General features: G+C 32.9%; 2 protein-coding genes across 4 annotated transcripts in view; both read right to left on the bottom strand.

Annotated features, from left to right (window-relative positions):
• Nucleotides 1–2,877: 2,877 nt before the first annotated feature.
• Nucleotides 2,878–6,499, bottom strand: LOC119672369. The gene is made up of 4 exons (XM_038083393.1): nucleotides 6,158–6,499; nucleotides 3,793–3,903; nucleotides 3,304–3,702; nucleotides 2,878–3,242 (listed from the first exon to the last, which is right to left on the bottom strand). The coding sequence occupies exons 1-4, from the start codon at nucleotides 6,347–6,349 to the stop codon at nucleotides 3,084–3,086; spliced, it is 861 nt and encodes a 286-aa protein (XP_037939321.1). The 5' UTR covers nucleotides 6,350–6,499; the 3' UTR covers nucleotides 2,878–3,083.
• Nucleotides 6,500–11,335: 4,836 nt separating this feature from the next.
• Nucleotides 11,336–14,853, bottom strand: part of LOC119667879 (arginine kinase) — a 31,544-nt gene continuing 28,026 nt past the window's right edge. For all 3 annotated transcript variants that reach the window (XM_038077217.1, XM_038077219.1, XM_038077218.1), the window contains exon 2: nucleotides 11,336–12,727. In XM_038077217.1, the coding sequence (XP_037933145.1) occupies nucleotides 11,644–12,727 (1,084 nt within the window). In that variant the 3' untranslated portion in view covers nucleotides 11,336–11,643. The remainder of the gene's footprint in view (nucleotides 12,728–14,853) is intronic.

The raw sequence follows: 14,853 nt of genomic DNA, 5'->3' as shown, positions 1-14,853 counted from the left end.
CTAAAATATTTTTGTTGAGAATCGCTACGTCAAACAACCTTAAAACTTTGATCTATTTGATTTTTAACTTGATTTGTTGATGAATTCCAATATACCATTCCATCAAAAAAGAACGAGAAGTTAAAAAAACGCAAAATTTTAATTTTTAATCATTTTCTTTATTATCGTCTTCAAAGTACTCTCCTCCTGCGGCAATACATGCATGCCAACGCTTGATCCGATTTTCCATTCAAGTTTTATAGGCCGCCGAAGATATGGCCTTTAGTTCACGCAACGAATTCTCTTTTATGACCTCTATGGTCTCAAAACGCGTCTATGGTTCTCGTAATGGCAATTTGAGTCGGGGGCGAGGGAAGAGGAAAAAGTCACACGGGGCCATATTTGGAGAGTACGGTGCTCGGTGCTTGGTTAATGATATTGGTGGAGTTTTTGACCAAAAACTGTGACACAACCAACGCTGTGTGAGCCGGTGCGTTATCGTGGTGTAAAATCCATGAGTTTTCCTTTTACGACGCATAACAGCCAAATAAAACTCTTTTTTTGACCGTTTGGCCGTTTGACCGTCCGGAAGAAATTCATAGTGCACCACACCACGAATATCGAAGAAACCTGATGCGTTAGATGAATGTGGGGTCACTATCTGCGTTGGAAATCATCTCTTTGGCCACATCACAACGACGCTTTTTTTGAATGAAATTCAGCTAAAAATTGCCACACGAAAATTTTTCGACTTCTTTGTATAGACGCCAAACAAAAAGTAATCGTACGATATGCGTTAAACTTCGACAGAATGTGCATAATAGTGTTGCCAACATGAAAATAAAAAAATTTACCGATTGGATAAGCGCGGGAACTCAAAAAAAGAACTAAGTTCTTTTTTGATCACAAGGTATTACACTGGAACACGCACGTGAATACGATGCGAATGGCAAGCAAATGAGTGAATGAGTTTTGTATTCGTGAGTGAATGCTTGAATGTAGTAAGAAATGTTCAGTTATTTCTGTAAAATATATATTTTTTTGATTTTGTTTCAGCAGTTGATCATGTTCATGTATAAATTTTAGATTGCAAATACATGAATAGAATGAATGCATTCACAAACAAATATTACGAAAATCAAATGGTTTTTAAGTTAAAGCATTAATAAGGTCACTTACCCACAAATTCAAATAGGTTAATCTTGGGAAAAAGATAAAGAACTTTTTATGGTCAGCAATGGAATAATATTCCGTCAAGTAAAATTTTGGTATTTAGAATTTAAATAGCCTATCAGTGTATGTTCATTATCACCACACCACTAGTTGGCTGTTTGAATGGCACATCAACCAGTAAATTCTGCCCATGCTTCGCAGCTGTCGATCTATATATTTACTATATCTTATAATTTTATCGACAAGAATCACTGTAGTGGCTATTTCTAAAAAAAATATTTTAAAATTCTTTTTAAATTGTTATGTGTTTTCTCTTTCATTGTTAAGGACTGTCATTAGTGTTCATATATGTAAAATAAAATTAAAAAAAACCAATCTATTAAGCATCACGACTTTTATTAACCAAATAACTTTTAAGTGAGAAATGACTGCATTCCACAATACGTAGTCATTACCCACCCCCGTATCTAGTCATTTCAAATATTCTGACAAAGTATTGCAATTAATGAATCTTATTTGAACTCTAATCATTGTAGTAATTTGCTCTCATGACATCTTAAGTCATTTTGATCCACTTATTACGTTAATGCTTTAATTAAATGTACGAGTAATTTAATTAGTCTCAACGCCTACAGACGAGGCGTAGATTTGGTTTGTCTAGCATATATCGTAGAGGAAGTGCTCTTATGGTAAGCACTTAATTGGTTTAAATTAGCCAACTTGAACAAACAACAGAATGCTTAAATTATCTAAATTATATACCAAATACAAATTGAATCTAATTCATTATTTATTTTAAATTTAATGTTTTTATTCAAAACCTTCAGTTCCATATCCAGATCATATCCTACCTTTATATATAAACATTTCAGAATACATTTTATTTTATTATAATAATTATGATATTATCACCATCATTGATAAGGTCATTGAACAGCACCTTCTGCATTTTTGGATGTTGAGCTTTCGTTTCCATTCGTCACAACGTCAAACTTCGCATCTCTCAACAATTTATACATGACTTCACTGCATCTTGGTCAATTACGTCCATCCATCTTAATTTTGAGCTACCTCTGTTTCGGCCTCTGTTTCAGGCTTATTAAACCAACCGAAAACGTTTTTGGCTAGAAAATCGAAAGGATCTTATTACATTTCTTGTCCATCTTAGGTGCTTTTTGCTTTATTGTTGTGAACACATGGGGATATCCATGCCATAATTCTAGTTTATGGTTATAGCATTGTTCGCTGCTTCCAATATTTTATAAAATGTGAGCACATTATTTAAAAATATTACATTAAGTATTCATTATCACCGCGCCTTATAGAGATATTTTTGTGCTTCTATCAAGAAAATCGTACTTAAATTACATTTGTAATTTTACTATACGTATTATGGAGATTATTATCCGGTACATTTTTCGAGATGTATTTCTTTCTGTAATAATATTAACATCAAAGTGCTAGAAATATTCAAATACCGCGAAATTGCATTCTTCAATATTTACGATTAGCCTCATAGAAAATATGAGATGCTCTAGCGAATGTCCTTAAATTTCATAACTTTGCATGGAAGGATATCGAAGGGTCATTGGTATCTTTTTACCTATCAACTGTTTATATTTGTGTTCGCAAATGAACAATTAAGTTAGCTTATTGGCTATTGCTGATTAAAGACCTTTCGGCACTTAAAAAAACAAAAAATAATAATACCAAACTATTTACTATTTATCAAAAAAAAATTTTTATTTGTAATATTTTGGCCAGTCCAATTCAATATAGTGCGATAGACGAGTATTTAACAATAGGTAGTAAATAAGTTGAAGTAGTATGTACTTGGGATTTGGTATGAGAGATATTTAAATTTTAATTTAGTAGTATTAAAGTCTTACATAGTTTCCTAATTAATTAATACATGAGCAAAATATAAACATTTAAAAGTACTTCCAGAGTGCAAAAACAGCACCACATATTAATACTAAAACACTCGACACATTTTTGGCAACATGGGCTGCTGCAGAATCGCAGACCTTTCTTACGGTGTCAGTATTCAGGCCTCGTCTTGATAACAAATTGCGTATGCTTCTTAATTCCTGCAAGTAAATAAGTAAATGATGAGAAGTAAAATATGTATGAAATATCATATTAATCTACCTCTTCACTTAGACTTTGAGGTGTACGACTTAGCACAATCGTGTATATGGAACTTCTCAGATCGTTGCCGCAAAATGTTAAAACCAACTGATTACTAACGGCCTTAACTACTTGCACCGTGCCTGAAAACTGTGTGTACTTATTCATCGCCATGAGGGAACCACGTTGTTCTCCAACGTTCAACCACTGTCCTGGATTCAAATCAGTATAATTGAAAGTGTACTCCAAATCGTCAATGCCCTCGCTCCAAACCAAGCGCAAGTAGTTCGTGGTCGATATTTCGTGTTCATATTGTTGCTGATAATATTGATTTGTTGCTCCTCTTGTCGCCACGGACGACGAACCGCTTGAACGCCGATTATTGTAGTTCTTTGAATAATCACGCATATGAGCTCTCATCTTCAATTAAACACGAAGTAACACAAATTAAGATATTTTTTTTTATGTTCACAAATATAGAATTTATTGTAAATGAAATATCGAACTCACTTGTTGAGTGACATCGGCCAAGTGTATCAGCACACAACTCTCGTAGTGAAACACGCCCGGGACGCCTTGTGTGTGCATAATAATTTCATTGCCGTACCATAAACCTAAAATCTGTGAAGTACAATTACAAACGTAGATAAAGATACAAAAGTATTATCGTAAATATGTGCTAATGAGCGATAATCACTCTTCATTTGCGCCTTCTATTGTAATCTTCATTAAATTGAATTTAAATTGAGTGAAATTGAATTCTGATTAATGATGAATTCCGTACATTTTCTAGTCAATGTCGAGGCAAATAACTAAATATGTAACTACTAGTAATTATATGTAAATTATGTAATTATAATCCATAGAATCTACTGGGTAAAAAGTATTCGATTACAAGCTGTTTCAAAGTGGAAGATGAAAGTTAAACCTCGAAAATTTCACTCAGGCGAGAAAATAATAATGTCAATGAGTTAATCCCTTAGCAATACAACAATTCCGCAACGAGAATCTAAGATACAGTTTAAATTATATCTAAAGCTATATCTGGACAGTGGGTTGAGTTGGATAACTGATGTAAGGATCGAGTAATTGAAGCTCGATCTTAAATCTAGAAAAATATAGTGGGTACTTTGTCCAAAATTACCAATTAAATTTATAGAATAAAATTCTGTAATTTTGGAGTTGACACCTGTAGTTATATCTAGACAATATGCTCATTCACATGATTTTATACAGAGAAAAATATAGTGAAGTTTATACAACCAAATTCTGCTGCAAATAGTCATGGTAAAACGGGTTAAGCAGCACGTTCTGCAGCACTAGACACTGCAAGTACCTTCAACATATAAAAATTGGGAAGATAACAATCTAAAATGATTAGAAAAGATGTCAAAACTTCAAACTATTCACAAAATTTTATCATGGGTACATCTCAGTGTCAGTGCCAAGAACACAATTTATATATAATATTATAGAGAAATATAAAATAAAAACAAAAAAAAACTTTTAAATTAAAAATATATATTAATCTAAATAACTACCTGATGCTATTAACAGAGTCTCGTATAAACATAAATTAATAATAAAACCTACACGACGTTACGATGATGATCTTCTTAGCAAAGTTGACTAACTGATTTACTAACATTCATACTTCGGTATATGTGTACTCATACTTGCACTCATACATGTCAACAAGAGCAATATTACTAAAAAGCAAAAGAAAAAATACCGGTACTGAATGAAAGTGGAGAATCATATAGGAAGTAATGCTAATTTCGGTACATGTATTTTGGCCACAACTACCGCAGTTGAGAGCTGTTGATATGTCACTATATTCCTTGAAGAGCCAATAACTTTAGAAGTAGATATTTATATAATTTCACAAGACATACAATAACCTACATACATACATATAATAAATAAAAGACCCTCTTTTCCAACTATGTTGTGAATGATATAATAACAAAAAAAAATAGTCATAAAAAAAAACAGATTTTCGATTTTCGTAAACATCTTTATCAGGTCTTAGCTAACATATGTTACATATGAAAAAAAATCGAATTCTCTCAATGCATTAAGTGAATTTCGTATTTAGATTAACTTGTTTCTTCAGCGATTAGTTAAAGGATGCATTTGCATCTAATGAGAACATAATTTAGCGGAAGGTAAAAGGAGTCCATACTCCTTTCTTGGTCTCTACTCAAAGTAGAACAATTACAAAGTAGCTTAGTAACCCAATATTCGCACATTGGTCCCATTCTCAATCAATACATAACAATATGAAGGAATCGATAGGGACTATACGCACCAACCCTCCACAGTCAGATAGACTCCTAACCGACTTATGTGATTCAACAATTAATTAGCAGATTCCAAATATAAAAACCACTTCTATTTCAGTACGTTTTCCATGCTAAAGAGTATAGTTGAAATGGTGAATCATTTTCAATGCAATGGTGAATGAATGCAAAGCAAACAGCATATTGCGACCACACATTTTCACTAATCAATGAGTTAAGTGACTGAACTTTGACTTGCCCACATTACGAATATTCGAAGAAGAAGTCTAACAACGCTTAATTAAATTAAATGAATAGCCTGATCTCCCCAAGCCAAGCGAGCATCCAAGTCATTATTTAAGGTCAAAAGCTATCGAAGACTGTATGCATTCTAGAAAAAATTATTTTGAATTGGGCCGAAACTGCATTATATATCTTTTGTGAAATATTCATTTAACGTAGGCAAATGTAGTTAAACAATAACGGTGAATTTCAAATAATGAAATTCTGATTAATCCACAAAAATAAAAAAGATAAAAGTGAGAATTATTTGAAATACATCATGAAATCGTTGAGAAGCGGGAACTGCTCACCTCTTCCATGTCCAGCGTTGTCTGAGGTCTCATGTCAATGCAGAGCATCGAATTGCTATTTTGTTCTGTATATACATCCTCCGACGAAGCCGTCGTAAAGGTGTGATACTTGTTGTCAATACTATTGCCGTTCAGACTCCGAATGCTGAAAGTCAGGATGCATAATGCAGACCCAAACAGAAAATATTGCATTTTGCTTATCTGTAAGTTTGTCGTAGTTCGTTTATTTTTCACCAAATTAATTCCGAATGATTATTTAATTTTCAGAATTTATTACCGCACGCAATCCCAAATGAACCGTTCAATTTAAAACCGTGAACTACATTGAAACGTCGCTCTACATGAAAATTCTAAATTTTAGTTAGGCTCAAGACATTCGCGTGAACTGCAGAGCTATTGGCGATCATGCGGCTGAGCATCGTCGTAAATCGCTCAAATTCAATTTTGTTTTCAATTGTGCTACTTTCATTTCTCTGCCTGCCTCTCTTTCGTTTGTTATTGTACTATAATTGTATTTACTACAGTACATAATTGGTACTGCTGAAGCTGACATTCACGAGGAGAAGAGGAGGGTTTCAACTTGCAAACATCGTTAAACCCACCAATAAAATGAAATGTGGGGGTGTAAATGTATTTTAATTATGGGTTGTTGAGAGCGCGATCCATCGTAACTTTTTTCCATTTTCATTTCCATTTCGATTTCATTAATTAATTTAATCTTTATGCTTCTATATTTTACAGAGATGTTGAGCTCAGTTTTGGTGACAAACATCGTCTTTAGCCTTACAGTAGAGCATTTTAAGAATTTTTACTAACATCCAATGTAATAAAGCATAGAGTTAAAACAAAAAGATCTGTTTGATATTGCATAAATGCCTATAATAAGTATCAAATTCCATCGACTGCCATTCGTGCTAGAATACATCTATGATTCACACACAAATTTTTTGAGATATTTTATCTTCATTGTTTTGTAAATAGAAACCAATCATAAGTACAGCTTATGTGGTTTCTTTCATTAAAACACTTAAAATAAAATTACAATTATTTAAATACTTTTCCTAAATCATACTTAAATTCTACCTGGAAGTTCTAAAACCTGAAACCTCTTCAATCTTTTTGCAGTTTTTGCAGTTTTTGCAGTATATAAAGGTCCTATGGAATGAACTCTTAATATAGTTTTGGTTTTTAGTTTTTCAAAACTTAAGAACAAAAACTTCATTTGATAATCTCCAAGCTTTCTGTCAACTGTGTTTGTATAATACATTATGATATAAAAAATTATATTGAATGCTTTTTACACTCGAATTGCTAAAACGCTCCAAGCAGATTCGATATATACGTACGCATTTGAGCCCTACTTACAAACTCCAAACCTACAAACATTTTTTAATTTATTGCAGTTCTTTTTATCGTGATTTCCTTTTGATTCTTTTATCTCTCTTAATAGTGTGTGGCGTCAGAATCTACTAAGTATCTATATGCAAGCGCTGTCACCTTTGCACCTTTGAGACAGTTTTAGCTCCTAAGCAAAACTTTCAAGTTTAAAAAGAAAAATTATCACTAAACGTCAGATGTGGTAAGTAAAGGCGGTGGTCAATTATTGTATTCATTCAGTATTGTAAAATATGTTAGTATTATTTTGCGACCTTTTTCAATGTAATTAATTACCAACATGCTCTTAACGTCCCGAAAAGCAGTAGCCTTGGTCTACCCGATTTCTGAGAAGCTACTTTATCTTTTTTAACCCACTGTTGTCCGAAGTAGTAGGTTAGATCTATTTTCTATCAATAATGATTAACCTTCGCAAAAACTCAATTTTTTTTCCTTAAACACGTTTGATCTCAGCTTTTATAATGTTGAACTTTTATAATGTTGAATATGATTTGGATTTAATTTGGAATGCTGTATTACATTCATAAAAGAATCACACTTTTCTGCAAAAACTACAGAGGGAACTACTGTATAGTTTTATTGTTTGATGTATGATGTATGTATGATGTAGTTTGATGTATTCAGTCTTTAGAGTAAGGAGCGGAGTTTGACGCAGTATCAGAAAAACACATTACTAAAAACGAAACACATTTAGAGTAATATCAAATCCAAGAAGTCAGTCATCACTCGGTTTTTTCTAAAAAAAACCTAAAAACCTAAAACAAAAACAATTTGCTTTGTTTTGGTTATTTTGAGAGGAACCTCTTGGCATTCACCTCCTTATCTGTTTCAATCACGACTTGAGAAAATTGCTTTTATTTTTATTACTTCGAAGACGGATAATTCACAACCAACAATTCAACCAAAAAAATCCTTCTGGTTTTTTTTTTTTGCAGTAAGTGAAAGCATCGAAAGCCACCGTGTGAGACTGGAACCCACTAAATCATCTCTAAGGAATGGATGTGGAAGATTGGAGCTGCATTCAGCGAATGCAACCCCCATATCAATAAACGAAAGTAGAAGGAAAGCCAAATCCGTCTGGTTCTTTTTTTTTAATTTTTTAGATATGTACAATACTTACAAATAAAATAATACAAAAACAAGTATACGTTCTGTAAGTTAGTCAGGACAAGAACCTTTTTTGCGTTAAAGTCGATTTTCAACCATACAGTCCACATATATCGAAAGTCTCATCGTAGATCGTAAAGTTGTACGGTATTTCCGTAATACTATATACCGTAAAATGAAATGGTGTGATAATTAGAATTATTTGAGATCTTTAAAGATAATTAACTTATAACACAAACAAATAATACACAGATTGCGAGCGCAGAACAAAAAAACTACTGCCTTTGATTTCATGCCACATATATTTGTATAAATTAGTATAAAATTTAATCAAAAATCAAATTTATAATAATTTGGAAAAAGTTAAGCATTGCATGCACAGAAAGTCAATTATATATTTTAGAAAAAATGTATACAAAAAGCAAAAACTATTTCTTTGAATTTGTGTGTCCATTCAACACTAAACAATGCATCTTCCTGTTTAACTACTATTGAACGCTCTTACCTCTCTATTTCCTCTTAACATAAAAGAAACAAAATTTTGTAAATATAGAAACAAAATATAGAAAAATATATACAAACAAAATTGTACTTCACTGATTGCCCTTTCGTCTTGATGCAGCAAAACTGTCGAAGCATAAGTTCGCAAAACAGAAAATTGTCAACATATAAATCACACAAGCAATATGAAATACACACAAACTAGCAATTTGAATAGAAAATATAGCAACAATTTCTATACTATATCACACACCTTCTCATATGCACATTCAACAGCTTTTTCGTGTGTTTCGAACACTTAAGATCATTGTGTTATACACAGCTTCCGTTTGTCTTAATTGTTCTACAATTTAAAGCTGATTGTGCTTTTAGCTGGCTACTCGAGCTGGCTACCATAAAATCAAAGGGGTCCATTTTTTTTGTTCTGCACTCGCAATCTGTATATTATTTGTCTGTGCTTATAATAATCCTATTATCTTTGAAAATAATTTAGGAACTATAATACAACTAATAACACAACAATAACTTATATGTTGCAGTAAAAACGATATTTAAATCGATATAAAAATAAATTTTAACAAAGTGGAAAACGCTTCTTCCAAAGGAAATTTATTTTCAAATTTTATTTGAAATATTATATTTTACATTTAATATTATCACATTTTTAAAAGTTTAAAACATTAGTTTAAGCATTTAACAATAATAAACACTTTTTTTCATAAAAATAAACTGGTAGATGTTGCACTAAGGATGGGGTGCCATTACTAAGCTAAAATTCATAAAAAACCTTTTAGAATATCGAACATCTTCTTGATTCACCAGCTTCGTCCTTTTGTGACTATTTTTAGTTTTCAGATTTAAAAGTTCCGATCGAAGACTAAAAATTCGGTATAAATAAAGAGCTGAACTCAGCCGTCGTTGAATATTTTGAATACCGTTGCGCTACGCACTATCTACAATGGCTAAATAAATTGGGGATTCGATTATTCGCCATAAAATCATATTTTTATACTGACTATACAGTTTTTTTTTAATTTATTTGCTACTCCATTTTATAATGTACTTAAATTATGAAAAGTTGACGGAGAACCATTTCTCCCACATATGTACCATATATTTATAACATTAATGTAAGTACGGAGAAATGGTTCTCCGTGAACTTTTGAACCTATTGTGTCATCGCTGGAATATTTTCGAAACTACCGTAGAAAAATTATTAGAGCTAATGATAAATTTAGCAATATTCCTTCATTTAGTACGTTATACTCCATTTTTTTTAATTAAAGCCAGATAGTGATAGTTTCCTAACAATCGTAGGACTCATCTAGATAACTGGACCGGGGTTTTTTGAAGTTTATTGTTGGAGCTTTTAAACAGCAAATAGTAGTATCTGCTTCTTACTATAATTATTTAGCAGTTGACGTTAAATTGTGTGAGCAGTTTTTGTCCACCTTTTTAAGATAGCAATAACTCCGATATTTATTTAAATAATTGTCTCTCAGCTAATTATATATCAGTCCACTGAAATAAACATCATGATGAAATTTGGTAACAGTCTCCCTTTTTTTTTGTTAAATAGTAGAATTAAATATATAGCCTATATGTCTATATGGCAAGTCTTTAGTATTTTTAGAGTCTATGTTAATTCTATCGATTCGTCTAGTAAACTTACTGCAAGCAGGATTACTTACATTCTTTATGGACTTTTTTAATCTTTTCTCAATATCATATCATATATATATAATTTCCTACTATTATCATCGTTACACATTTTGTATTTGAAAAATAATTCTCTGCACCAAGTATGGTTGAGAATCCTTCAGACATCAACTAAATCAAAATTTTGGTATCTTTTTGCCGAAATAATCAAAATTATTTAAATAATCAAATTAAAATGAAAGAAAAGAAATGAACTCACTTTAAATTTGTTTTGTTTTTTTATTTTATTTTTATTTTTTATATTTTTTTTATGTTTTATTTTTAATAATTAATTCTTTTGTAAACTTAAGACTTAAATTAAAAATATTTGTGTTTTTTAAATGGTTTTTCTTAGTTTTTTCTTTTACATAAATGTCAGGATGTTTCACATTTAAATTGGTATTTGAATAAGTTTCTCCTTCTTAATATTTTATATTTAATTTAAAGTTTAATAAATTGTTATTAAATAGTTTTTAATTTTTTTTGTTGGTGGTTGTTGCTGTTGTTGTAGTAGAAATGATGGTGATATTCAGTATACGAGGAAGGCGTAGTTTCGTATTTTCCTTACAACGACATGAAGAACGATTGGTCATGAACGCACTCCCGCAAAAATAACTCCCCTTAAACTAAACAAAGTAGTTAGTCTTTGAAATGCAGAGAATCATGCCTGCCGCCGCAATGCCAATCATTGTTATCTTAATTAAAAAAAAATAAATAAACGCCTAAAAGGTAATAGCAGCTGTTGTTAATGCCGCTGTTTAAAGCTCTACATGTTTGTGAGCGATTTACATGCTTTTCTCAAGCTTAATCAATTCGGTGATGCCATCGTACATTTCCTTAACAGCATCGAATTCGGTCAGACCCATACGACGTTTGTTTGAAATATCATAGACACCACCTTCAGCTTCAGTGTGTTCACCTCGGGTGCCGCGAACTTGCAAGTTGTATTTGCCAGCGACTTCTTCCAATTTAGCCTTGTTGGCAGCGAGTTTTGGCACCTTGATGTGCACGGAGGCACGGATGGTGGTACCCAAGTTGGTTGGGCAGAAGGTCAAGAAGCCCAAACGATCGTCATGACTGAATGGAACACGCTTCTCAATTTCATTGACAGCGCAGGTTAGACGTCTGAAAACTTCACCCAAATCACCGCCCATTTGCATGGAAATGATACGTAAGTGATCTTCTTCATTGCACCAGACTAAGAAAGTCTTGTTGTCATTGTGGTAGATACCACGACCGGAGGGCCAGTAACGGCAGGCGTTGGCAGCTTGCAAGAAACGATCACCTTCCTTGAACAAGAAGTGATCATCGATTAATTGCTGTTGAACGGCTTTCTCCATGCCAGTCAATGGATAGAATTTACCCTTCAATTCACCTTCCAAACCAGACAAAGTAGAAGAGACTTTTTCTTCCATCTCTTTGTATTGGGCTTCAGTCAAGCATGGGTTGAATGGATAACCTTGCATGGAGCGACCACAACGAACACGTGTTGAGATGACAAATTCATTGTTGGGATCCAAGTTGCCGAAGCAATTGACATCACCAAAGTTCTTTGGTGGATGCTTATCGGTCTTCTTGAAACCACCATGGTAGTCTTCAATGATTGGATCGAACAAATCAGCGAATACGGTGTAAGCTTCAGCATCGGGAGCATAGATACCAACACCAGAGTCGTGATTTTCTAAACCAGATTGGATACAATCCAACAAGGTTGAGCCGAAAGTTGGAGTCTTCTTATTCTTCAAGTTGTCGAAAACTTCCTTGGTCAAGTACTTCTTCAACAAAGACTTGGAGTCAGAGGCAGCCAATTTGGCAAAACCCTCTTCCAACTTAGTAAGAACAGCAGCATCAACCATGGTGTCTTGATTTCTGTAAAAAAATAAAAAAAATATAATTGTAAATTTTTATAATTATAAAAAAACGTATTGTTAAAAAAATGAAGCGAAATTATGAATATACACAAAGCATCCACAGATGTGATGGCTTTATTTACTCGCAAGTTTTTTTTAATCGAACCAGAGTCAGCCGTATGGACGTTTCCCATAAATATGAATACTTTTTATGATTTTTCGTTGCAAGTCGCAAGGATTTTAGTATGAATAACATTTTTTGCTGACAAATTGAGAACGCGCGTTTTTTAAATTCAATTCAATTTTTTATTTGTTTATTTATTTATTTATTTATTTTTTTGAAATCTGATACAAAGATAAATATTTCAAATTAAAATGTTAATAAAAAAGAATTATAGAACAATGCAATATACTGGCTATACTGGCTATACTGGGTATGATGAAATTTCTGTTAAGTTGGATTTAAGTGCTTTTTTATTGTTCTGAGTGGCCATTTATGATTCTGTCTATTCGAGTAACAGACCTTATATATCAACGAAAAAGGCCCGACCGCACTTGGAAAAGGTGAAGAGACGACTGATTGGTAACATGCAGCATGTAAAATAAACTGTCTCGTTGCATTTTGACACCATGTCCTCCAATGTACAGACATAAATAAATAATTGCTGAAAATACAGACAGGCAGCAAACAGACAGACAGACGTGGAAGCAGTCAGACAAGCTGTTAGGGAGTATGCAGTAACATGAGTAGAGTAAAATTCGCACGAAGATTTTCCCGAAATAGTTATGCGCAATAAAAGCGGGGAAACACATATATACACACACACAAACACACACACTAAAGCCATGCAAAGATACAAAAACTGAGTGTTGCAGTACTACTACAATGAAATGAAGAATATATATTGCATTTGAGGCCAGCCAACCTATTGCTTATGGGGGTGGCATTGAAGCAATTAAGGACAATTTATTATACATGTATGTATGTATAATGATAAATATGTAAGATTTGCAATCTTAAGCTTTGAGTGAACAATAGCAGGCATGTTGATGTAACACGTGGCGGAGTACCGTTCTTCCGAACGCTGAAACTGCAACAGGAGTGGTGCATGGTATATATCGTTGGAGACGAATCGATCCGGGAAGTACACCCGGAATATAAAAATTGTAATGATTTGTTTTAGATGTGAGTGCTAATGACGCGGTACATAGGAGTTTTTGTTTGGTGTTTGAGGCATAATAAAAATGCTGCAAACCGTGAAATGAAAACTAAAAACAGTTAAGCTAGACATATTTAATTATATTTATATATTAATGAATCCCCTTTTCTCAAATTCTATCAATTTGATATGTTCATCTTTTGAAACCAATGAACTCGTCAGTTCAACACGGAACTACAATAATTGCTACCATTTGACTATTTGACCTACCCATTTTTGCCGGCTACAACTGATTTTGTACATTTGCTTAACGTGCAAAAGTGCAGGGGAGGAGAATGAAATATTTGACCGTGCATTACATCTATGGTATAGAGTAGTCTACAGCAGAGAGGCGGCAAATGGAGCTGAATTGTAGAGCGATTCCAAGAGAGTCACTTTTAGTATTTTTCACGAGTGAACATTTCTTTTAAGCGCGGTACGAGAAAAAAATAAAATAAAAATTAATGCGGACCTTCTTCAGAAAGAAAAAATAGTCAGTAAGCAATAGCAAATTAAACAAACTTTTTCAAAAGCTTATTTGAGGACAAGTGAATTCAAACAGGACTGTTGCTTTTGCCGGCTGTGATAGACAAGTTTAAGGCATGGCATGACATGACACGACAAGGTAATTAAGAAAATAACAAATTGTAGCAACCTAGGCTGCTGGACGGTTGACCCATGTGGAAGCCTTTTACGAGTCGATGGCATGCAATCGATTATGCTGATAATAAAAGACGAAAACAGTACAAAACTTGAGCACTGATTAAAATAACTGATGTAAGACATTTCCCAAAGTTATGAGTAACATGAAAAAGCTTCGTAATTATAGAGGAGGAATTAGCTTGAATGTTCAATTTCGTTTACCGCGCGTACATATAAAATATATTTTTTGTGCTTTGTCTGCAAAATGTAAGTAATCCATGTTCTGCACATGAACCGGATACAG

The sequence above is a fragment of the Teleopsis dalmanni genome, chromosome 1 (genome assembly GCF_002237135.1).
Source record: "Teleopsis dalmanni isolate 2A chromosome 1, ASM223713v2, whole genome shotgun sequence".
In the NCBI taxonomy this organism is placed as follows: domain Eukaryota; kingdom Metazoa; phylum Arthropoda; class Insecta; order Diptera; family Diopsidae; genus Teleopsis; species Teleopsis dalmanni.
Note: the sequence above shows the minus strand (reverse complement) of the source record. Positions and strands in the feature narration are given on the sequence as shown.